Source organism: Cynocephalus volans, chromosome 6 (assembly GCF_027409185.1).
Source record: "Cynocephalus volans isolate mCynVol1 chromosome 6, mCynVol1.pri, whole genome shotgun sequence".
Taxonomy (NCBI): Eukaryota; Metazoa; Chordata; class Mammalia; order Dermoptera; family Cynocephalidae; genus Cynocephalus; species Cynocephalus volans.
Window position 1 is genome coordinate 43,413,555 of NC_084465.1, and position 26,111 is coordinate 43,439,665.

Consider the following 26,111-nt stretch of genomic DNA (forward strand, 5'->3'; position numbering starts at 1 on the left):
AGCAGAGTAGAAGGCAGATATCTGCAGGCCTGACTGTTGAGGTACTATCCATGCTTGCACTCTTTTTTCACAGAACTTCTATAAGACTGAATTGAACAAAGAAGAAATGTATATACGCTACATCCACAAACTCTATGATCTGCATCTCAAAGCACAGAACTTTACAGGTAATTCTGGTTTTTGGTTCAGTGTGGGGGAAGTGGACGGACACTGGTTTATTAAATATGATAACTCTTCTGCTTTTTATAATTAGAGCTGAATACTTAAGCATTTCTACTTTAAAATTAATATTTATTTTTAATTGAATGTATGTTAAGTAATCCATTTATTTTTATATATGTATGTATGTGTATATTTAGAAAGAGAGATTTTTTGGGGGCTGTATCCCTTTGCATAATTTTTTAGAGGTTGCTCTTGGGATTCCAAAATATATACTTGATTTTTCACAGTCTACATATAGCTACTGCTTTACCACTTCAAGTTAAATATGGGAACCTTACAACCATATAGATCCCATTATCCTCACCACTTTATGTTATAGTTGTCATGTGTATTACATCCACATACATTGAAAACCCCATCAGATAATGTCATAATTTTTGCTTTCGACAGTCATACCTATTTTAAAGAATTTGAGAATAAATATAGTCTATTACATTTGCTCAGATATTTACCATTTCTGATACTCTTTTTTCATTCATGAAGTCCTGTTTCCCTCTGTTATCATTTTCATTCAAGCTAAGAATTTGTATTAGTATTTATTTTAAAGCAGGTCTAGTAGTGAAAATTTTTCCTAGTTTTCCTTCACCTGAGAATGTCTTTATTTCACCTTCCTCTGAAAAGGATATGCTTGCTTGATATAGAATTCTAGGTAGACAGTCTTTTATTTCAGTACTTTAAAAATGTTGTTCCACTGTCTTCTGGCCTCCACGGTTCTAGTAAGAAATACGCAGTCATTTAAATTACTCACCTATATGGGGCCGACCCCATGGCTCACTCGGGAGAGTGCGGCGCTGGGAGCGCAGTAGCGCTCCCGCCGTGGGTTCGGATCCTATATAGGGATGGCCAGTTCGCTCACTGGCTTGAGCGCGGTCACACACAAAAAAAAGGACAAAAAAAATAAATAAATAAATAAATTACTCACCTATATGTAATGCGTAACTTTTCTCTTATTGCTTTCAAGATTTTATATTTAGTTTTCAGTGGTTTGATTATGATATATACAGGCATGATTTTCTTTAAATTTAACCTGTTTGGGTTTCCTGAGCTTTTTGGATCTGTACATTTATTTCCTCCACCAAATTGAGAAGTTTTCAGGCATTATTCCCTCAAATATGTTTTCTGTACCAACCTCCTCCTTTTGGGGGCGGGCTGCAATGAGATGAATGTTAAGCCTTTGGGATTTTCCCATAGGTTTCTGGGGCTCTATTCTTTTGCAACTTTTCTTCTTTTTGTTGTTCAGATTGGATTATTTCTATTGATTCATCTTCAAATCCACTGATTCTCTTCTGTCATCTCCATTCAGCAACTGAGCCTTCCCAGTGAAATTTTTATTTTTGTTACTATATTATTCAGTTCTAAAATTTTCATTTGGTTATTTTCTTTTTATAGCTTAAATTTCTTTGCAAAGAACTTCTGTCTTTTCATTTATTCAAGAGTTGAATTCATTCAGTTCCTTTTACTTTTCTTCACAGAGCATGGTTATAATAGCTGCTTCCCAGTCTGTCTATAATTTTAAAATCTGAGTCATCTTTTGGGATTGGTATCTATGAATTGCCTTTTCCCTTTGAGAGTTTAATTTTCCTGGTTCTTTGAATGTCATGTGATTTTGGATTGGACCTAGACCTTTTGAATATTATGAGACCCCAGATTCTGTTAAGATCTTCCGGAGAATGTTGACTTTTTTATTTTATCAGTCAATCCAGTTAGGTTCAAACCTGAAGTCCTGAGCCACTTTCTGGAAGTTGTTATTCTAACATCAGTTTAGTTTTCAAAGGCTTGGACTGCTATTCTGGTCTCTCCTGCATGTGTCCCACCCAAGGGGAGCTCTGGGACCTGGGCAGTGACCTATGCCATCGTTCATTTCTCAAAGTCTTGGATATGTTGATCATGGTTCATTCAACACATGTCTACTTTGGAGATGAGCCAAGGCTTCGTACACAGAATTAAAGTATCCCTCTCTTGAGCTCCTGCTCTCTGTGATCCTTCCCACTCTTCTCATCTTGCAAGGACTCCCTTTCCCAGCACTCTGGCCAAAAGGCCAAGGCTTGATCTTCTTCCTGCTGTGATGCACTCCCTGCAGCTGGTCTCCCCATGGGCAAAGCAGTGAAAGAAAAGAGCCTGCGGGAGCCACTGCTGGGTTCCTGGACTTCACTTAGCATGAGGCCAAAAGGGTCTAAAGAACTCTATGTCATGGGGGTCCTCTTCCCAGTTCTCTGGCAAGAGGAGCTTTTCTTGGAGTTTTTTCTGTCTGTTCCCATTTACAGTTCCAGGAGATAGAGAAGTCTAAGCCAGGAGTTATGAGAGGCAAAAAATAAAAACAGAGAGCTCAACACTATGTGGTCAAACTTTGAGTACTGATTTTCCCACTCAGTCCCCCTGCTCTTACTTACTTTTCAGAGTCCTCCAATGGTTGTGTTGTATATTCTGTCCAGGGTGTGTAGTTGTAATCGGCAGGAAGGATAGGGTGGGATGTGCTCATTCCATCTTAACCAGAGCTCTTTCATTAGATTCAGGAACAGCAATTCTTGGTCTTGCCGCACGATTCTTTCAAGGAACTCCTAAATCACGGCCTCTCTCTCAGCTTTAAAAGAGAAAAGGAATCCCTTCTGAAATGGGACTTGTGTTCCCAGAATGTAAACATGTCTCTACCTTTGGTTCCACTATCTCAGTTAACAGCATCACTGTTTACTCAGTCTGGAGACCTTGATGTTATCTTTGACTCTTCTCTTCTTAACCTCCCTCAGCTACTTACTCATGAAATTCTACTGATCCTATTTCCTCAAAATACCTCAAAACCATTTCCTTGTCATTGTTCCCAATTTCACCACCTCGGTTAGGGCTTCATCATCTCTCACCTGGACTGCCTCTTAGATGTCACCAGAGTTATTCTAGAGAACAGGGTCAGCAATCTGTAACCTGCAGGATACTCTCCTGTTTTTGTAAAGGAACTTTGTTAGAACTTATCCATGCCCACCTATTTATGTATTGTCTGGCTGCTTTTGCAATACAATGGCAGAAATGAGTAGATAAGACAAAAACCACAAGGCCCACAACCCTAGATTATTTACTGTCTCTAAGAAAAAGTCTCCCAACCCCTTCTGTTGTCAGTTTATGTATTCTACAAAATAAAGTTCAAATTCTTGATTCAAAGTCTGTCGTAATTGAACCAACACCTGGCTGTGCAGCCTCATCTTATCTCTCATACCACACGCCTTGTTTTCATCCTTCAGGTGAGCTCCTCTTTACCATGAAGTTCTTACTTCTCTTTCCTTCACCAACTCCATAAGCCACCAACTCTTCTCCCATGAGCTGAGTTAATCTTTCCATCTCTTCTTACCCATTGCATTTTTTTCTAGATTTCTATTAAAACACTTATGACATTGTTTTTGTTAACAGTTACATATTATATATATTATATAATATATACATTCTATAAGATCATATATATTACATATTTTACATATATACATGCATGCATAAATAGGTTGGTAGGAAGATAGATAAATGGGCAGGTAGGTAGGTAGATAGATAATCTCCAATTAAAGGGTAAGTTTCTTGAGAACAGAGATGAGGTTTCCTTGTCCTTAGTGTTCTCAGTTCTTAGAATAGTGCCCAGCAATGTGAGATTTAAATAAATGTATCACTAATGAATGCACCCATTAATCAAATTGTAATACCTAGTGAGCAGATTTTCTCCTTCAATATTGGTAATTCTTGAATCACTAAGGAAACAACCTAATAGAGACTTGTTTTATTTTAAAATCCATAAAAAGGGAAATGAGAGAGGGAATCAAGGACAAGCTATTCCAGATATGTAACAGACATATTTGGGTTCTCTGGAACAAAGTCCAAATTTGTCTGATTATATCTCAGAAATGGGTAAATCTTTTTCCTTTAAATTTGTTTACTCAACTTGCAGTTTTTAAATTTCCCAAAGTCATAAGAAATAAGTTCTTTTCCCATATAACATTTTCCTCTTTTCTTTTGTGTTCTCATCTTCGTGTGTCCTTGGAGAAAGTGAAATCGATGGAAAAGCTTTCCTATCTTTATAGGATTCTGTATAAATGACTTAACCCTTTTCTAGCCTTGTATTGCAATGCTCTCCATTCCTAATTCATCTCCACTCTTTTCCTGTGTTATTTTTTTTCATATTGGTATCCTTACTATATACTTCTCAGAATGATGGAATGAGATGGTCCATATTTAATTATGTGATGATGCCTTTTTTTTTTTTTTTTTGGTATAACAAATTTTTTTTAGTTTAATTTATTTTTTCAATTAATTTTTTTTGTTGTACATGTTTATGGGGTACAGTTTGTTTCAATACATACATATATTGTACTTTTGTTCAAAATTATAAACACTTTTTAAAAGATTATCTTTTGGGAATTTTGGACATGATTAATTCTTCCCTTTACAATACATATTGTCTTCTAAAGATGCTGAAGAGTAGATATATCATATATTGCACTAAAACTTTTACAGTTTGCTCATTTGTTCAAAATCAGCCTCATTGGTGTGTTGTGTTGTTTGTGCCTCATATCTGTCTTATTTAATAAAAATTTTCTACAGCTTCCCCTCCACCATCATTTATCTCAGAGATATGTCGTCATTTTCCCGAATCAAATTCTGAAACAGGTGTAATTTATTTTCACACCTTTGCCATGCTCCCATTCAGTCATTTGTCAGCTTCCTCGGACAGCCCGCAATGCCTCCTTGTTTTCCCAGACTTTCCCTGAGCGACTCACCCACAGCTGACATTTCAGCCGTCCCTAGAGCTTGCAAGGGCAAGCCTGCTGAGGAAAGCAGTTGGGGCTGGAAACCTTCCTTGCTCTTTTTTTTTTTTTTTTTTTATTGCAGTAAAATATATATAACATAAAATTTACCATTTTAACCCCGTTTTGGTATACCTTTCATTGCATTAAGTACACTCACGTGGTGGTGCAGCCATCCCCACCCTCCACCTCCAGAACTTTTTCATCTTTCCAAATTGAAACTCTGTACCCATTGAACACTAACTCCTCATTTCCCCCACCCCTGGCAATCACCATTCTATTTTCTGTCTTTATGAATTTGACCCTTTAAGTCACTCCCTGTAGGCAGCTCAGTCCTCCTAATCCTGGGAAATGATCACTTAGTTTCTAGGGTACTTTCCAAGTGCTCAGGTGCTAGGAGAGATACCAAAAAAAAAAAATTTGAGAGACAAAGAAGATAACTCCTGAGCTAGGTCATAAAGAGAAAGTAGGTGTTATTCAGCAGCTAAGGGGGAAAGGCTGGAAGGAGCAGGCTGTGGGGGCCCGTAGGTGTGAATCAGTGTGGTATGTGAGGGGAACCACAGTGCATTCACATGACAGGAGCAAAGAGTGTGGATGAGAGAAAAAAGATAGACATGAGGTTTTCTTAAGTGTTTAGCATTTATTTTAATGGTATGTGGGGAATTAAACATCAGGAAATCATCTGAGGAGATCTCAGAGAAAACTGGAAGGCTATTCAAACTACCGCCCAGATCTGATCTGGTTATTATCATTCTTGTACTGTCGGAGCAGTCTTTCATGGCAACCTACATTACGGTGACTCAGCTCTGTTTCTGCATCCACCAGTTAACTGACACCCTTTAGTGGTACCATCTCTGTTCATCTCACATTCAACCCCCACAGGAAAGAGGTCAGCTAGTGCTCTGGTACAGCCTTCCCTGTCCCTGGTGGGCAGCTTTCTTATGCCCAGCTGCCTCTAGATCAGAGTGCCTCTTGCTTCATTCCTAGAAAGCTCATGATGGAGCACAGTGGCTGCAACCATGGGGGCTGCAGGCTCAGCAGCTACTGATGAATCTTAAAAAAGACAGTAGTAGGCTCCTTATCACCTGTACTATGTCAAAGGACAGTGGGAAAATATGAATGGAGAGGTTCACAGGGTCCTGATCGTGAGCAGCAGTCTTTGTCACTTCAGGAAGGCAAGTTTATTGTTTTAGCTACTGAGAGTCATGGACTGGTTTGAATCAGGGGAACAACATGACCATTTACATGGAAGGAATATTGTATTGGTAACAGTGTGCAAACTGAATGGAGAGGAATGAGAGACTGCTGGTGAGTTACAGAAGCTTTTGCAACAATAATTGGAGCCAGGAGAGTATGTGAGCTCACCAAAGGTAATTGAAGAGAAAAACGGCCAGAACCTGTGCCACATGGGATTTCTACACTTAAGAGGCAAGAGAAAAGTGATAGGGACCCGGGCCTTTCTTATTACAATTACAGTTGTATCTTGGTATGGCAAGGGATTACATCCAGGACCCCCACAGTTACCAAATTCATGGATGCTCAAGTCCCTTATACAAAATAGCACAGTATTTGCAGATAACCTACAAACACCCTCACATATACTGTAAACCATCTCTAGATTATTTAAAATATATAATACAATATAAATGCTATGTAAATAGTTATTATGCTCTATTTTTTATTTGTATTGTTTTTTATTGTTGTATTGCTATTTTTTGTTGTTGTTGTTGTTATCTTTTTTTCTGAATATTTTCAACCTGCTGTTGGTTGAATCTGCAGATGCAGAACCCATGGTTATGGGGGGCCAACTGTGTATTTTACACACTGAGATGGCCAAATCATGATATTAGAACTTAACACTTTAGAGCTGTATGTGTAGTTACTCTTAAGACAAATAAGTGAAGAAAAAGAATTACTATTTATTGGCATTGTGTTAAAAGTTACTAGTATGTCTTCCGGGAGACATTTGGGGTGGTGGTTAAATGTATTAGTGACATAAGGGTTTTCCGTTTTATTCAATTTAGTAAATGAATTGGCTCTTAAAATACTAGAGGAAAAAATGATTATATGCTATCAATGACAGTGAATTCTGGTTCCTATTTTTTATCTATTTGGCCATATATATGGTTCAGGAAAAGAAGAGACCTGTGGAATGGCAAGTATCCCATTAAATACACTACCTATTTGTCAACTATACAGAGAACCACTCTTTTACTTGTTTCTACAGGAAATCCAATCACCCCAGCATGTAATGATATCAGTAGCCTTTACTGAAGATTTGTGAGGCCAACCGGGGGTTGTATTGCACCACCTGTAACAGTTCTCTCTCTCCCCATCTCTTTCTCCCTCACAAACATTCCTCATCCAACACTTCCACCCTCTCCAATCCCTACTCTGTCATTAGATTATTTTCTTTTTCTGTCTTCACTCAGCTTCTTTCTGGCTTCTTTGCCCCTTTTAAATTCTTTGCCCTTTATAAATTCACACCAGTTTCAACGTTTTTAGCCCTTTATTATCCAGAAGAATTTAGCTACCATTTTTGATTTCCTAAGCGTGCCCTTTTGAAGGTGCTCCTAGTCCCACTGCAGGGGACTTATTAGTAAATGTTTTTAGCAAGCAAAGGCATGTCTCCATTATGTCTTTGAACCAGCTGCGACAAGATATCCTTAGCATTTTTACTATGCTAGTAACATATGGACATGGTAGGGGGGAAAAAACAAAAGAAAAAATAAGAAAAGAAAGAAACAGAAAATACCGGGAACCAGAAGATTAATACAAATCTCTGATAATTTTGTCATCCAGGGGAAGCCACCATTTATTAACCTGCTGTTGCATACGTCCTGGACACTTTTCTTCTATATCATGAAATTCAGAGAATAGTATTTTCTCTAATTTGTCAGAAACCAGCTCCAGTTTGGAGGGGAGGGGGCAGTGGTTTGGAGTCCTGTCTCAATCGTGGCCTCCCCACATGACTTGCAGAGGCTGCATATACTCTCCTGTTATACGATGAGCTGCTGGAATGGTCTGATCGGCCCCTCAGGGAGTTCCTGACCTACCCCATGCAGACAGAATGGCAGCGCAAGGAGCACCTGCACCTCACCATCATCCAGAACTTTGACAGAGGCAAAGTAAGCAGCCCTGCCCGACCCGTGGTCTCTCCTGAAGTGATTGTGTTGGTGTCTCTTTTCCTTTTATTTCTAGTTTATTGATGCCCACCTCTTTGAACAGGGATCCTCACATTTTAATACACATCGGAAACACTCAACAGCTTGTTAAAATGCAGATTCCCAGGCCATACCCCTAGACATTCTGATTAAGCAGGGCTGGCATGGGTCAGGGAATCTGCAATTTTCATGAGGACTCCAGGAAACTCCAGTGTGTATGAACTTTGAACCACACTTGGAGAAACACTGATGTAGATAGAGGTTTTGACACCCAATGTCTTAGTCCATTTGGGCTGCAGTAACAAAATACCATAGACTGGGTAGCTTACAAATAACAGAAATTTATCTCTCACAGTTCTGGAGGCTGTGAAGTCCAAGGTCAAGGTGCCAGCAGATTCAGTGTCTGGTGAGGGCCCATTCCTCATAGATGGCATCTTTTTTCTGTGTCCTCACATGGTGGAAGAGGCTAGCTAGCTCTCAGGGGCCTTTTGTATAAGGGCACTAATGCCAATGATGAGGGCTCCACCCTCATGACCTAATCACTTCCCAAAGCCCCCACTCCTAATACCATCATCTTAGGGGTTAGGATTTCAACATATGAATTCTAGAAGCGCACAAACATTCAGACTAAAGCATCAGGTATTTTATTCTCTGAAAAACCACTATCACTTCCACCCTCACTCCCCAAATTGGCATACATTCTGCTCCATTCCACCCCCCTTTTTTTAAGGTAAAATAAGTAAAACCAAATTTGTTTAAAGAATTTTGTGGCATCCCATCACATACTTAGAGATGCTGTGGGGTCATGGAAAAAAAACCTCACTGGCCTAATTACGCAGTTCAGTACATCAGCTCGCTTCACCTCCTGTCCCTCTTCAAGGGCTCGCAGTACTCTTTTTAAAAATGTGTGAATCTAACCATTATTTATTTGATTTGAACACTGGAATGCTTTGGTGGTACATGTCTTAGATTTAAACATACTTGTATCTTCCAAATTGCAAAGGTTAAACAGAAAATTAAAGTACAACCAGTGGCTGTCATTCTTTTACAAAGCATAATTGGGTACACCTAAAAATTCAGTGCAAGGAAATTGCTTCTTTGCTATCCTCCTTTATTATTTAACTGCACTGACATATCATTACATTAATAGTAAAAGAAATGTCTTTGTGCCATTTTCTGTAAAGTTTCCACCTATAGGATAAGATGTTTCAAAAATCTCTGGTTTTATATATTGGCCCATTCATAGGAATTTGTGCTAGATCATGAATTGCAAACTATGGCCCACAGGTCAAGTGACTCACCACCTATCTCTACAGCCCACAAGCTAAAAATCACTTTTACATTTTTAAATGATTGAAAGAAATCAAAAGAAGAATGTTTCATGAGGTGAAAATTAAATGAAATTCACATTTTAGTGTCCATTGATGAATTCTTATTGGAACACAGCCATGCTTACTAGTGTCTAAAGCTGCCTTGATGCTATAACAGTGGAGCTGAGTAGTTGTGACAATGAATGTATAGCCTACAGAGCCTAAAATATTGACTGGCCTTTTGCAGAAGAAGTTTTCTGCCACCTGTGCTAAATCAACGAATTTCTGCACTTCTGCTGAGAGTAACCAGCTGGGTTAGACCCTCACAATTTGCTAGTGCAACTTAGCTAAGCGAGGAATCCAGGGTGCCAGACATGGATAATTGGGCCTCAGGAGTCAATGGTAATCCCCTTCTCAGCACTAAGGGCCTGTTTATGTCTATCTACTGGGCCATTGTGGAGCTGTAGTTATTTCAAGATGATGATTCTAAAACAACACCAGAAGATACTGTTTCTGTACCATATGTTAATGACTGTTGTGGTAGATTATCATTTCCAACTTCTAAAAGATTTTAAATAATTTATATGTTAATTACACAGTGTTTTCACGCTTAACACTGCAGTGATTGTTATATGTTATAAAGATTAAGGAATAAGGCTTGATGATCTAAAAGCAGTCACGTCCTGGACCTTTGGGCAGAAGTAAGTAAATGTTAAGGGGTGGTTACATTTATGTCATTCATTTGTCCACAGTGTTGGGAGAATGGCATTATCTTGTGTCGGAAGATTGCAGAACAGTATGAGAGTTATTATGACTACAGGAACCTGAGCAAGATGAGGGTAAGGTGCCTCGATGTGTCCTAATAAGGATATGACATCCTTTTTTGACTATCTTTCCACCATGGTTCTATGAAATTAATTTTGTGGTCATCTTGATATGTCTTGCAGAAACCTTTTTTAAGATAAATGTCTCCACTGAAGCATACTCAGCTATTTATACAGAGAAATAGTAAATTGATCAGTGTAATGCTTTTGATTAACACACAAAAGTGAGTCCTTGATCTATTCTAAAACACCATATCTGAAATACATAATGTAATGCAAGATTATTACTTTTAGCTTATTGTGGGAAATATCTACACCTTTTGAGGAGCTTCCTACTTGTACACAAATTTCTATAACAATATACCATTCTTAGTCCCATCATCTGCAAAGCAGAAATAGTAGAAATAGCTAGCTGACACATTTGTAATAATTTAGGGCCAAGTTCTATAGGAGTCAACTCTCTTTAGCTTCAGAAATATGTTTTCATGTGCTAACCTTAAACCAAGATCTTATTAATACATGAGAGCTCAAGGAGTTTAATATTCTGTATCCCTGAGCCAAATGTTTTAGGCCTTCTTTGCTTTTAGGTTCAAATAAGTTCTTGCCCTTCAAGTCCGTATTCTTTAGTGTCATGAACATTTTGTGTCATTTTGTAATACACAGTGTCCTGAGGAATACTTAGGCTCTTCAGCATTTCTAAGTTAGGATCATTGGCTTTCGTATATTAAAAAAAAAAAAAAAGATTATGATGTTTCCTTTTAATTTGAGGGAGCCATTTAAGAGATGATACCATAAACCTTTAACAGCTCATAAAATCCCTTACACCACCACAATTAACTTATTCAACTGGCAGGAACTGGCCCTGTGCTTTTGGCATAGTATTTCACGTCAGCAGTTCATCGATATTTCTCCTAGCATGAAAACCAAAGAGAAAAACCTTGTTTTAACTTCAGTCCATCATGCTGCCTCTGGCAGGCACTGCAGTTTTATATAAAAACATGTCTGTTCTTCTCTTGGCATCCTGTCCCTGTAACAGAAGCGAGGTTACAATGTTTACCCGTGAGAGCCCTTGGGTGCCATAGTCACTAAGATTTTTATAAACCCAAAGCATTATACTTCATGCCAACTGCTCTTTGGGGTGCCGTTACTGGGGATGGCGACGGGGGGCTGTCTTCACATGCAATATCGGTCTTTCTTTGGAACCCCTGGGGATGATATACCATGAATGGGAAACCATAAGCTTTATAAGCTTCATAGTTTCAACATTGTCGAAGACACGCTTAAGAGCTCTCAGCACTTTGTATGACGAGTCTCCGTTGGTTTGGTTTCTTGGTTTATCCCTGTCTAATCTGTGCAAGGTTGCACCTTCCAAATGTCCTGAATTACCACGTGTGAGGTGGACACAAATCCACAGGTGAGTACATCTGGCACGAGAATTCTCCAGAAAGGTTTTGCTTCTAATAGTTTATGTTAATTTCTATTTAATTGTGAAGAACATATTTCCTCGATAGACTGTGTGCACAGGAATAATTTTCTCTGGTGAGAACATGTAATAATATACTTGATCCTTTAAAGCAGAGGTCAGCAAACTACAGCCTGAGGGCATAGCAGAGGTGAGTAGTTGTGACAGAGACTATCTGGCCTGCAAAGCCTAATATTTACTTTCTGGACATTTATTAAGTTTGCTCATCCTTGCCTTAAAGCATAAAAAAGGGACTCAAACCTTCTTTTCTGCAAACGGAATTAAAATGAAGTTCTCCTTCATAGAGAAGAAATATCCCCTTCTATAAATTGGTAGAGCAGAAAGAAGAGATAAAATGTCTAGATCTTCTCATGTGCTTTTCTAGATGATGGAAGCCTCTTTGTATGACAAAATTATGGACCAGCAGCGGCTTGAACCAGAGTTCTTCAGAGTTGGATTTTATGGGAAAAAATTTCCCTTTTTTTTAAGAGTAAGTAATATTACATTTAATTTGCTTTCATATTTCCAATACAGATAGCCCAACCAAGAAAACTAAGTTATTAATGACATTTCATAGGACAGGTAATAACATCATGAGATTTTTTTTTTCACCTTTTAGTTTGCAAACACCGTATTAATCTAGAATGCCTAGTTTTGAATAATTTCCCAAGATATCAAAACAATCTATCCCTTTCTAAGCTTGCTATATATTATGAGCGATCTTTTAATTATGCTTTCCTTTGTATCATAGTCGCTGTTCTATTCAGTCTGCAGTTTCCATAGAGTTAGTATTAGGGGGAAGTGGTGGGGTACTGCAGAGGACTGGGAGTTGCGGCTTTACATCATGCAGAAACCCTACCTCCAGAATCACGTGAAGAGTGTTGTTTGGCCTTTCCGATAACTTAGTGAAAAGGTAAATATCACCCAGGAAAGAGATCCAATTTATTGCTAGTATAAACTATTTCTATAAAGAGAGATTTTCCAGACCTTCCAAGGAACTTACTGATGATAAAATATTCATCTCCACTCTTTCCATTTTCACATTCTGCCAAGTAGTATGTTATATGCTTGAATATTTATTGAGCACTTCAGTATATAATATCTTCCTTATATAAAAACATTGGTTGAAAGAGGAAATGTATTTCCTCAAGCAACTAAGAAGTATCTGGGATAATTTGTAAAATTGAGTCAATTTATTGCAACTTTAAATCTCAATATACTAATATTTTATTATTTGTGTTTACCTAAATCTTGCCTTAACTGTCAGCACATATAAATAGATATAGGATGGGTGTACTGGGAGGAGAAAAGAGAGAAGAAAGAATTCACTTTATTGTTTATTTAATAATCATTAACTTATCTGCCTTTAGAATGGAAGAAAGAAAGTGAGAGATCTCAAAATATTCAAATGCCATATATAAACCTTCATTTTAGTATCACATGGAACAAGCACTGCAAACACTCAAATGATAGGTGGATGTTTACTTTATCTGATTGAAATGACCGTGTATTTGGGTGCTACATAATATTATGTGAAATCTTGTTGCATTAAAAGAGAATCCACACGATGTTGTGCATGGTCACAAAGCCCACTCTGCAGATGGGACTGCCCAAAGAAGGTGGAAAGCTTGATTCCAGATCCAAAACAATGGCAAATTTAGAACATTTGCTGAATTTAAAAGACTAAGTTTTGGAAGTGGGCGTGCCCGTCGTGGGCTCTTATCCACAGCCCTTTGAGGAGTGCATGTGCCCCAGATCAGGTTCTGAGTGGAGTGACAGGCATTCTAGAGATGTGAGCAGCACAGAGGGGACTGAAGACCCTGTAGTAGGTCCAGACGTGACTCCGCTACAGGAGACCCCCTTCCTTTGTTGGCACAAAATTGTGCAAAGTGAAAGATTATATTTTCTTTCATGTCATACCCAGAGTTAGCTGATCTGTAATGCACAGTAGATAGAATGTTTAGAGACTATAATATTCTAAGGGCCCACAGTACTTTTAATTTCTTTTAAAAATCAGATGGAAATAAAGAACTTTCAGGTTGAAGAAAATGTTATAATATACTATATATTCTATTGTGTACTGTGCATTAGATAATATTAATGTTGATCTATTCATTTCTATACCAAACCGTCATACAATGTAATTTTTAACATTTTTTATGGCAGGTGGGACCCACGAAGGCCAAAGTACGTAGGGCCCACAAAAGTCGTAATGCAGCCCTGAGTTTACCTAGTAAGGGTATAGTGAAGTACTTTAGACATCTATCTGTTATATGCAATTATGCTAAAAAGTTTTTTTTTTTAAAGTGTTATGTGCAATTTTGGTTAAAGAAATGGTAAAGTTAAAAAGATTTAGAAGTAGTTTAGGAGCCATAATTTTAAAGGGAGTTTAGCAAATTGGAAAACTGCATCTGCTAATAGAATAAATTTTGTTAAAAAGTCAATTAGAATAAATCAGTTTCTATATCATCAGTCTTTTAAAAGCAGCTTTCTGGATAGACAGTAAGTGGACTTTCCTTCAAAAGGAAAGAGAGGGGTCCCCCTCTGTTGGTTTCTGAAGGGCACTGCACTCTTTGGAATCATGCAACCTGACCTGTTTTTAGGAAATCAGATTCTAGTCTGTTCTAAGATTTAAAAATAAACAAATATTAACATTAAAAACTTCCTTTCATTGTTTGATCAATATCAAGATAATTATTAAAACTCTAATAAATTAGTACATTTATACAATTATATGACCTAAGTAGCTTTTTTCCTCTCATGGAAAACGGGTTCTCTAAAGAGCTAACGAATATGTTCCAGTAGTTCCACTCCTAGTTATATTCCAAAGAAAATTAGAAACATACATCCACACAAAAACCTGGACCTGAATGTTCATGGAAGCAAAAAAAAAAAAAAAAAAAAAAAAAAAGCCAAAAAGTAGAATCAGCCAAAATGTCTACTATGAATGGATAAGCAAAATGTAGTATGTCTATACAATGGAATATTTCTCAGCAATAAAAAGTAAATACTACAAAATGGATGGACTTTGAAAATACTGTGTCAAGTGAAAGAAGCCAGTCACGAAAGCCCACATTGTATAATTCCCAAATAGGCAAGTCTATAGAAACAGTTTTGTGATTGCCAGAGCCTGGGGGAAGGGAAAAAGTGACTGCATATAGGTACAGGGTTTCTTTTCGAGATGATGAAAATGTTCTGAAATTAGAGTGTACTGATTGTGCACAACTCTGTGAATATACTGAAAACCATTGAATCGCACATTTTAAAAGGTTGAGTTTATTGTATGTAAATTTGGGTCCTAATTTCTAGGTAGAGTCTGCTTTAACATTTATTTTTCGAAGGATCATGATTTATTGAAGGGTTGGTGTGGAATTGAGGTAGTTCTCTAAGGCCAGTCCCCACTGCATGTCCTCTGCGTGCCTGAGGCTGCCCTGTCCAGCCATAAACCTGAGCCCCTGCCCAGGGGTTGTTTCCAGCTCCCTGGCTGTGGCCTGGAGTTCTTCCCTAGGGCACTTTATGTAACAATAGGAACTTCATAGAGCTGAAAAATACCACAAACCTTGAGCCTTAGCTTCCCCAGGCCACGAACTGTTTTCTCTTTTTCTTAAAATTCTTCAGGGTGTGAGATCCCACATCCTTTCTTGGTCTTGGTAGCTCCTACGAGCCCCACTCAGAGTAGACAGAGCTCAGGGCTTGGACTCAGACCTCAGTTTGAATCTAGGACACATGGACAAAATACTTAAAGATTTTAAGCCTTGACCCCCCCAATTATAAAATGGGGTGTGGGTGGGCAACTGATTCTCGAACTTGTAGGGATGAAGTAAGGTAAGTGCAGTGTACTTCAGAAATGACTGTGCTCAACAATTGTAATTTCATTATCATCAAATTGTCAGAAAGATTTCTCTCATATCTAACTGGTGCTTTTTGGAAACCTGCCCATCTTTCCAGCTCTCTAGCCTGTGTCAGAAATAACCTTCACCATTTTTACCTGAATGAATGAGTCCTGACCCACACAGTACTTATATATGTTGTAAAACTAAACAAAAACAAACATATGTCCAACATTGAGCAAGGCCCTGAAAATGCTCATTCTTAGCTTCAGCCGGTTAACAGGATTCCTGGTATCAGAAGCTGAGCTGAGCCAGTTATGGCAGGGAAGTTTCTGTGCCAGCCCTTCTGAAAGCTCAAATACAGATTGGTTCAGTCTTTCTTTCCAGGGGAGGCTCTTATCAGTGAAAGTGTTAAGGCTCATCTCAGTGGCCTTTTAGAAAGAAAGCAATAAGATGCATTTTTAGAGATTTTATTTAATTTTTTTCCTCCAAATTGTGAATGTATCCACATGAGTTTGATATTCAATTGATAAAAATAATCTTTAACACATGTGCTTATTAATATTTAGAGGAGATGCAGTTGCTTTGTTTTTGTACCTTGGTGCTCTGAGAATCAGACATCTCTTTGCACTTCATGCAAGTGAAGTGGGAAGAGTGAGGCATTCTACAGGGTCTTATTCAAAGCATAAAGAGTGAAGCTCATGATTTTTGCCTGAATTTGGAGGCAAAATTTTGAGACTGTTTCAGTATCTATTTTTGTTATAGTATATTGATGTAGGCAGGTGATCAGTTACTGCCGGTGGCCTATTCTTAGGCTTTTCTCTGTAATTAATGCACTCAGTTATATAGTCCTAACTTCTTTTTTTGGTTTCACCTCCAGAATAAGGAGTTTGTGTGTCGAGGGCATGACTACGAGAGGCTGGAAGCCTTCCAACAGAGAATGCTGAACGAGTTCCCCCACGCCATCGCCATGCAGCATGCCAACCAGCCTGATGAGACCATCTTCCAAGCAGAGGCTCAGTGTATCCACACGTGGAAGGGCTGCGTCCAGTTAGACAACACTGGCTAGTAGCTGCAGAGCATTTTTATGCAAGGTTGTTCGGCCAGTGGTCCCTTTTCAGTAGCCACATTCTTGCTCTCCCTTGTTCTCATCTTAATATTGGCTTAGCTCCTTCTGACCAGAATTTAATTGTTCTGTTTATTCTCATGATGTTAGTTGAAAAGAAATCCCTTGAAGATTCTGTTGAAGAATTTTTTCCCCTTTAATTAGAACTCTCCTATATCTCAACTCTGCTTTTAAAGCTCTTTTTTAGTGATTTCCCTTAGAATAATTGTCCTCTGACATATCCCATGGAACCCCCTTCAGTTCAAGGAAATGACAGCATAATGTTTGCTGGGACACTTCGTTCACCCCTTTTGCTTCTGGTATTTTTTTCTGGAATGAGGAAGGGAAGAGAAAGAGGTCCCTCAGTATCTTTTGCCGCCTCTTAGCTATGACGTTCTGAACAGCCTTTAATAATTGCTAGATAACTCCCCCCCCATTGTTGAAACATGAACAAGTCAACTGAAATTACATAGAAATTAGAGACAAAGGCAATTTACCCTAGCACTTCTTTCTGAATTTCTCTGCCTCTTCCTGAAACTGCTGGTCTTAATACCTGAAACTCCCACTGACAATTATGGATACCATTTCAAAGCTGAAACCAAAATGCAAGAGAAGCAAGAAATTACATAAAGAAAAATATTTTGCCTTCTTTCTTTGAATGAGAAGAGAAGGAGGTAAATACACAAGTAACTGTGATACTCATTTAGGGTAATTTTTTAAAATATCAACTACAACTAAGCTCTCTGCTTATTAATACAAGATCTAGGAGAGTGGATACCACAAATGTGGGAAGGCTGGGGACACAGGTAAATAAGTCATTGTCAGTGTTCTAGTTTCTGTCTTTGGTCACAGTTGCATGAGTATTTACACATTATTATAAACAAACAGTAAATTTTAAAGAGCCGTGCATGGACTAAAGATAAGCATGTCTCATGAATGAGGATTAGGATTATTCTAATTCTGAATACCTAAGATCCAAACCATTCCCACCCATTCTCACAAAAAAAAAAAAAAAAAATTAGTGATATATACATTCACAGCTCATAGAAATTTCAAACTAATACTTTGTCAGAATCACCTTGCTAGAACTAGTTCAAGGCCTGTAGTTTGAGATGTGATTTGCTATGAACTGAATTCTTGGTGTCTTCTTGGCAATTTAAATGACTTCAGCTAAAATGGAAACTCCAGATTGTTACCCATCCTCTTCTCTCTGCCACCGCTCAGCTCGAGCCAGACTTCTATGGAATTTGCCAAGTCGGGTTTCTTCCTTGACTCTTTAATCCTAGATTTGCAGATATATGCTGTGACTCCCATTCCAGAGAGCCAGGAGGTCCTGCAGAGAGAGGGTGTTCCAGACAACATCAAAAGTTTCTATAAAGTGAATCACATTTGGAAATTCCGCTATGACAGACCATTTCACAAAGGCACTAAAGATAAGGAGAATGAATTCAAGGTACCATGTAGTTCTTCTTACATGCTATCTCCTCAGATAGACTGTGAGCAAATATTTACTCAGAATAGTGTCAAGTGACAGAACCAGAAGGAACTATAGAAATCATTTAGTCGAGTCGTTTTCCCACTCTGCTGTGTGTCAGAGTAACATGGGGTGCTTCCTAGCCAAGCAGATTTCTAGCCCCTCAGCTCAGCAATTCTGACTCAGTCTAGGAGGAGGTCCTGAAATCTGTTTGGTTTTTTTGTTTGTTTTGTTTTGTTTTGTTTTGTTTTTGTGGCAATTCTAATGCCAGTGGCCCTTAAAACAGTCTTTGGGATCGTGGTTGATTGAGTTCAGCCCTCTCATTCATTCATGTTGAACCAATTGGGGGAACCTCAGGGTATTTATTCTCCAGTGCAGTAGAGTACAATGAGTAAAGAGTATTTAATGAACAGGGGAAAAGAGGATCCAGAAACAGAGACCAGTCGGGTAGACTGCCGGTACAGAGGGTAAGTTCTGTGCTCTTCTGCTGAATTTTCTTGTTAGAATGGTGTATAATTAGGATTTCTGAGAGGACCTAGAGGAAAAGCAGATCTTGGACTCTGCATGTGTTGAGTTCTGTGTGATCAGTAGTTCCAATATGCCTTGCTAGTCCAGCGTTCTCTCAGCCAGAAAAGGATAAGATTTCTCATAGTCTCACTGGGGGAAAGGGGCAAGATTGTTCAGCAGCTAAATTATCTGCCTTTTCCTTGAAAATAGTGACATAGTGAGACCCAGTAGATCCCCAGTTAGTCAGTATTGTATACCAAAACAAAGAATGCAAAATGAACTTATTATTGTGGGTTAATTGGCTTCGCATTCTTCATCACAGATATTCTATACTTAACCTGGGAATTGTTCTAATGCTATCAGTACTGATTGACCAATGTTAACTCACTTGGTCAGCTCTGCTTAAGTGCCAGTGCTTTCAGAACTAACTCCAGGAACTATTCACAGCCGAGAGATCAGATGAGGAAACTGATAGTTTTGCTGAGTTATAATGGAGTTGAATAAAGAGTAGTCATTTGTGCAAGGAGGTTTGAGGGCTTAAATATCAGGACATGGAGACCACTGGAAAACATCATTGGGATATTAGTGAAAAGATCCATGATCATTTTTCTAGTCTTTTCTGAATATTTACACTCATATTTTTCTTTCTTGCCCTCCAAAATCAATTAAAGATCCAGTTGGTTTACAATACAGTTCTCCTTGCAATGGCTTCCAGTGAATAAAAAGTCACAGATTTAGTAGAGTCAGACAATTGACTTGCTCGAACTAATATTGTAGTTACAGTAGATGCAGTACTAGAACCCTCATCTTTGATTCCTTCTCCATTGCTTTTTCCACTGTCCCCCATTTCCTCGTGTCCACCACTTTCCAGATTTGTGAGTGGTACAGTGATCCCCCTAAAAAGCAATCCTAATCCATCTGGCTCCTTATTCTTCTACTTGTAGGCCTCACAGTCTGGCCCCGAACTGTCCCTCCAGAAGCCTCATCTCCGCCACAACCCACTCCTCCCCTCCCTCTCAGCTCCAGCGACACCAGCTTCTCTCTCCCTCTCTCGTGCCCTGTCACAGTCGCTCCCACTCTGCAGGCTGCTTCCTCCTGCCTGCTCTGCTGCCCCCGCTCTCCTCCTGGCAAACTCCTACTCGCTCTTCAAAATTCAGCTCACATGTCCCGTCCTCTGAGAACTGCTGTCCTCCTCTGCTCTCCCCCAGCACCTTGAGCATCCCTTTCTCTCCGCTCTGAGCTCTTATTTGTCTGTTTACCTCCCTGTCACCACCAGAACACTGCGAGCTCTTACCACAGGGACGCTGTCACATTCATCTCAGCACATCTTTCCTGGCACTAACATATTCTTTCTTTTTTATTGTTGTTTTTGAATAAATGGCACTATTCCAGGAATTTTGTGGTGTATTATCCTCTTGAGAATACACTTGGTTTAAATAAGAAAAATGAGGCATAGATTCCTAAACCTGGTTGACAGAAGAGAAACCTAGCAGCAGCAGCAGCTCGTACGAAAGGCAGCTGTGGTTTCACACGTCCTGGGGGTGCTCATCCTGGCCAGAGGGGGCCTCAGCTCTGAAATACAGATCTGCCTCGATTACAGCAGTTCAGACAGGCACAAGAAAATGTGGCACGGTGGATTTAGCAATGGAGAAGTCAGACGTCCTGTGGGTGGTGCTAAGACTGACTCTACAGGTAATTAGAATGTAGGTTTTGAGCAAGTGATGTTGCCTCTTTGAGACTTGGTGTTTCCATCTTTTTTTCTCTCTCTCTTTTTTTTGGAGGGGGGTGTGCTGGCTGGTTTGGGGATCTGAACCCTTGACCTTGGTATTATCAACACCACTCTAATCAACTGAGCTAACCGTTCAGCCCTTCATCTTTAGAATTGAAAGCTCAAGAGCTGGCTGGTTAGCTCAGTTGGTTAGAGCACAGTGATGCAGCACCAAGGTCAAGGGTTCAGATCCCCTACCAGCCAGCAGCCAAAAAAAAAAAAAAGGAAAGATCAAGCTACATGATTCCTAAAGCCTTTTCTTCCTCCAGGGTTCTGTTATTCTAATCTTGTGTTGACTGGCTGTCACTATTACCCCTTCCAGATAAAAATGGCTAGACCTTGAGGAGTGGAGAGAGTGTAAGTTTGAATTTTAGAGGAATGGTAAAAATAAATTCATGATGGCCTATTTTCATATGTTTAAGCTTGCTGTCTGAAGTAGGAGCTCATTTATTTTACATATAAAAAGTTTCAGACAATATACAATGGAATTATTAACATAAGCTTCAGCAATATCTTTAGAATGAAGACTAAAAAAAGCTGACAGAAATAAGTAAAACCTGATAACACTGAATGGCAAACATTAGTCATAGCACAGTACCTAGAAAGAAGGGCAGTTTGGGGACCTAATTTGTTTTCTATTTTGTAGAGTCTCTGGGTGGAGAGAACATCATTATACTTGGTGCAGAGTTTACCTGGCATTTCCCGCTGGTTCGAAGTGGAAAAGCGTGAAGTGGTAAGGATCAGAGCTTATTCTCAAGTACTCTCTCATCATGGTTGCTCACCTGGAGTCGTGCCGTATGTTAATCGCTTCTGCTTTTGACTCAGAGTCCTTGGAAGCACTCATAGTAAGTTAGTGAATGTTTGTGATATTGACTGCTATTACCAAGGCTGGGAAGGTGAACACTGAAATTGTCCTAGTCCACCCAGCTGGAGGACACAGTGATTGCTGCATGTGACAAAAGCTACTCGGGCCCTTGAGTTAGAACTGGAATTCCAGTTCTCCCGATTACTATAGTTATGTGGTCTTCAATGCTTACTGGGTGACACAGGTGCTAAGATTACCTACTCTATCTTATTTAATCATCATATCAAAGTTATGAGGTATTGTATATATTCTTATCCCTATTTACACAATTTTTAACTAAAGATTAAAAGCCTTTGCTGGAGGTCATATAGCAAGATGTTGAAAAAGGATAGACTTGAGCCAAGGGTTTTATGATTCCAAAGCCAGTTATATTGATCTTTTCTAGCCTTGCTTTCCTTATAGGCAAAATGAGGCTAATGCAAAGGCCCAGCACCGTACCTGATGCACGGTAAGTCCGTGCTGTTACAGTTCCCAGGAGAAGGGATGGTGGTATATTGTTCCCACTGAGCAGTCCTGGATGGAGCACCAGCTGGAGGTCAGTGGGTGCCACTGCAGAACCTGGTAACCACAGCACCCAAGAACCCTCTGGTTGTCAACTATGTCCCAGCTCCAGTCCCCAGTTGTAAGAACAGAGAGAGCAGTAGCTGAAGGCAGCTGTATCCAGGGTGTGACCCCACCCTGCTGTCTGTGCTGCCCTTCAGCCACCTTCTGTCAGCCACAGCCCTGCAGTCTCACAGCAGCCCTTCTCCCTCCACTATGGCTGAGGCCAGCCCTTGCATCGCCACAGTCCTCCATCTGATAGAAAATGTGCCAATTGGGAAAATATACCTTAGCCCATACCTTATTTAGGTAACAATCTCACTCTGTCAATGCGTAAGTAAGAGCAGCTCCTGCCCAAATTGTCTTTCAAGAATGGCTTGTCCTACCCCAAATCTCTCAGCATTGAAACTACCCTCCGCTTATGTTCACTTAAGCTAAGGATTTAATGGGATTTTTATTTTGCAATGCCAAAAAATTAATATGACTCCTTAACAAAATGAACTCGATTCAGCAGATTACATGAATGCAGTTATATTCTTGTATAGTCAAGGGTCCCCCAAACCTGGTCGCTTGCATGGTATACCCTGGTACCTTCCATGCCAGAGGGGAGGCTGCCAAACAGTGCTCAGAAAGTCTTATTAGTATGCTTCCTGCTGAGTGGCATGGGGACAACCCACAGAAATGGTCTTAGTCATCTGTGCTGCTCATGATTCAAGAGAGCCTTTCCAGTTCCTTACTAGCCAGAGCATTAAATTCTGTGAAGTCTCACCAGTGGTCTCAGCCCTTGAAACATTACACACACATACGCACGCCACTAATAAAAAGGAGCATGCTGGTAATGATAAAAAGAGCCTTCCTAAACACAGCCTTCCAAACATCAGCTGCCTACTTTGTCAGAATGTGAAATCTTATGTTCTGTCAAACTGAGAGAAGAAAACAGCCGAGTTTGATTTGAACACAGCCCACTCTCAACAGCCTTTATGCATTTCTCTTGTTCTTGCTGCCTGCAATGTTCCCACTTTCTATTAAAGTTATTGGTTTACTGGGGTAATTCCTAGTGTATAAAGTCTTCAGGAACAGAGACCTGCAGTAAAGATATGTGAAGTCCCTTATCTTCATGCCAAAATCTGGAAACCAGAATTTGCATATGTTTGGTTCCAAAACTCATTTGCTGATATACCCAAGCTCTTTTAATGTAAAGCCATTTGTTAACTTTATTTCACTTTGTGTGAATATTTATATGTTTCACTGCAGAAATATTAATGCATTTGATTAAAGGAATCTGCCCCAGATCCTGCTGAGGGATACATAGTATACCACATATGCCCTATATTACCTTCTAAAATCTGAAAGTTCTACATTCTGAAACATGTGGCACCAAGGTTTCACATGAAATTGTGGACCTTTATTTTCTTAAAAATAGGACCAAAATAACTATTTAAATTTTTTTAAGATATCAGTGTCTTTGAACTATTGTTTCCTTGGTATTTTTTTTTTTACTTACCCTTTTTTCTGATTTAAAAAAAAAAAAAAAAGCTTTTTTCTGATTAAAAAGTATGCTCATTTTTAATATTTTAAACAAGATAAACATTTTATAGTTTAGAATCTATGCATAATGTTTTTTTAATCCATTATCTAAAGATAATGAGAGTATTATCATACCACATTATATCCATCAGAAAATCGTGCGGCTCTACTTTCAAAATATACCCAGAATCCAACCACCCACCCAATAGCGCCATCTAGTGCCTCATTACTGCAGTAGCCTATTAAGAGGTCTGCTTCCCTTCTCCTGCAGTCCCTTCTGTACACAGCAGCCAATGTCCTATTTATTTCTTTTTAAATTTTTTTATTGAAACATAATGAGTTGTATATATCTGTGGGGTACAGAATTGAATATAAATACCTGTGTGCGGTATGTGATTCTCAAATTAAGATAGGGATAGTTACTATATTTATCGTTACACAATGTAATCATTTTTTGTGGCCCTTTACCAATTTCTCACTTTTACCCCACCATTTCCTTCCTCTGGTGGTCTCAGTTCCATTCTATCCTTTTGAAAGTTAAACAAATTATTGTGACTATTGTATCTTTATTTTATTTTATTTTAGCTCCCACTCATGAGTGAGGAAATGCAGTATTTCTCTTTTTGTGCCTGGCTTATCTCACTTAACATAATTTCTTCTAACTTTATCCATTTTGCTGCAAATGGAACAATTTCATTCTTTTTTATGGCAGAGTAGTATTCCATCATGTAAATACACCACATTTTCCTTATCCAGTCATCAGTTGATGGACATTTTGGTTGGTTCCAACTCATGGCTACTGAAATAGAGCTGTAATGAACATGGGAGTTCAGGTGTCCCTTCAGATGATTTCCATTTCTTTGGGTATACACCTAGCAGTGGGATTGCTGGGTCATATGGCAGTTCTATCTGTAGTTGTTTGAGGAACCTCCATACTGTTTTCTATAATGGCTGCACTAGTTTACAGTCCCACCAATAGTGCAGGAGAGTTCCCCTTTCTCTGCGTCCTCGCCAGCATTTGGTATTCTCAGTCTTTTTTATAATAGCCATTCTAACTGGGGGGAGATGCTATCTCAGTGTGACTTGGATTTGCATTTCCCTGGTGCTGAGTGATATTGATCATTTCTTCATGTGTCTTTTGGCCATTTGTATCTCTTCCTTTGAAAAATCCCTATTTAGCTTCTTTGCCCATTTTTTAATCAGGTTTACATGGTTTTTTACTGTTGTTTCAGTTGCCTATATATTCTGGATATTAAAACATTGTTTGATACATAGTTTACAAATATTTTCTCTCATTCTTTAGGTTGTCTTTTCACTCTGTTAATTGTTTCTTTTGCTGTGCAGAAGCTTTGTAGTTTGATATAATTGCATTTGTTTATTTTTCCTTTTGTTGCCTTTGCTTTTGGGATCATATTCACAAAGTCTTTGACCAGTCCTACTTCCTGAAGTGTTTCCTTTATGTTTTCTTTTAGGGGGTTATAGTTTCAGGTTTTATAATTAAGTCTTTAATCCATTTGAGATGATTTTGGTATATGGCGAGAGGTATGGGTCTAGTTTCAATCTTCTGCATATGGATGTCCAGTTTTCCCAACACCATTTATTGAAGAAGCAGTCTCTTCCCCAATGTGTGTTCTTGGTGCCTGTGTCAAAGATCAGTTGGCTGTAAGTCTGTGGGTTGGTTTTTGGGTTCTCTATTCTGTTCCACTTGTCAGCTGTCTGTTTTTATGCCAGTACCATGCTGTTTTGGTTACTATAGCTTTGTAGTATAATTAGAAGTCAGGTAGCTTCTGGATTTATTTATTTTTTGCTCAGGATTACTGTGGCTATTTGGGGTCTTTTGTTATTCTATATGAATGTTAGGATTGTTTTTCCTATTTCTGTGAAGACGTCATTGGTGTTTTGATACGGATTGCATAGAATGTGTAGATCGCTTTGGGTAGTATGGACATTTTCACCATGTTAATTCTTCCAATCTAAGAGCTTGGTATGTCTTCCCACCTTTTTGTGTCTTTAATTTCTTCCAGCTGTGATTTGTAGTTCTTGTTCTAGAGATCTTTCACCTCCTTTGTTAATTTGATTCCTAGGTATTTTATGTTTTTTGTGACTATTGTAAATGAGTTTGCTTTCTTTATTTCTTATTCTGCTCGTTCATTGTTGGAGTATAAAAATGCTACTGATTTTTGCATGTTGGTTTTGTATCCTGCAGCTTTACTGAAATTGTTTATCAGCTCTAAGAGTTTTTCGGTAGAGTCTTTAGGTTTTTCTATGTATAGGATCATGTCATCTGCAAACAGGGACAGTTTGACTTCTTTTCTAATCTGGATGCACTTTATTTCTTTCTCTTGCCTGATTGTTCTGGCTAGTACTTCCAATACTGTGTTAATAAGAGTGGTGAGAGTGACTTGTTCCTGTTATCCAGGAAGATATTGGCAGTGGGTTTGTCATATATGGCTTTTATTGTGTTGAGATATTTTCCTTCTGTACCTGATTTGTTGAAACTCTTTATTATGAAGCAATGTTGAATTTTATCAAATGCTTTTCCTGCATCTATTGAGATAATCAGATGGTTTTTGTCCTTGATTTTGTTTATGTGGTGTATCACATTTATTGACTTGCATATGTTAAGTCATTCTTGCATCCCTGAGATGAATCCACTTGCTCATGGTGTATAATTTTTTTGATGGTTGTTGTACTGTGCTAATATTTTGTTGAGGATTTTTGCATCTATGTTTGTCAGA

General features: G+C 38.8%; 1 protein-coding gene across 1 annotated transcript in view; it reads left to right on the top strand.

The window, feature by feature from the left end:
- The window catches only part of DOCK4 (dedicator of cytokinesis 4), a 433,780-nt gene that overhangs the window by 384,571 nt on the left and 23,098 nt on the right, over positions 1-26,111 (top strand). The window contains exons 35-41 of the mRNA XM_063098749.1: positions 74-167; positions 7,977-8,125; positions 10,224-10,310; positions 12,143-12,247; positions 16,468-16,609; positions 17,979-18,145; positions 21,088-21,174. Coding sequence (XP_062954819.1) covers positions 74-167; positions 7,977-8,125; positions 10,224-10,310; positions 12,143-12,247; positions 16,468-16,609; positions 17,979-18,145; positions 21,088-21,174 — 831 coding nt within the window. The remainder of the gene's footprint in view (positions 1-73; positions 168-7,976; positions 8,126-10,223; positions 10,311-12,142; positions 12,248-16,467; positions 16,610-17,978; positions 18,146-21,087; positions 21,175-26,111) is intronic.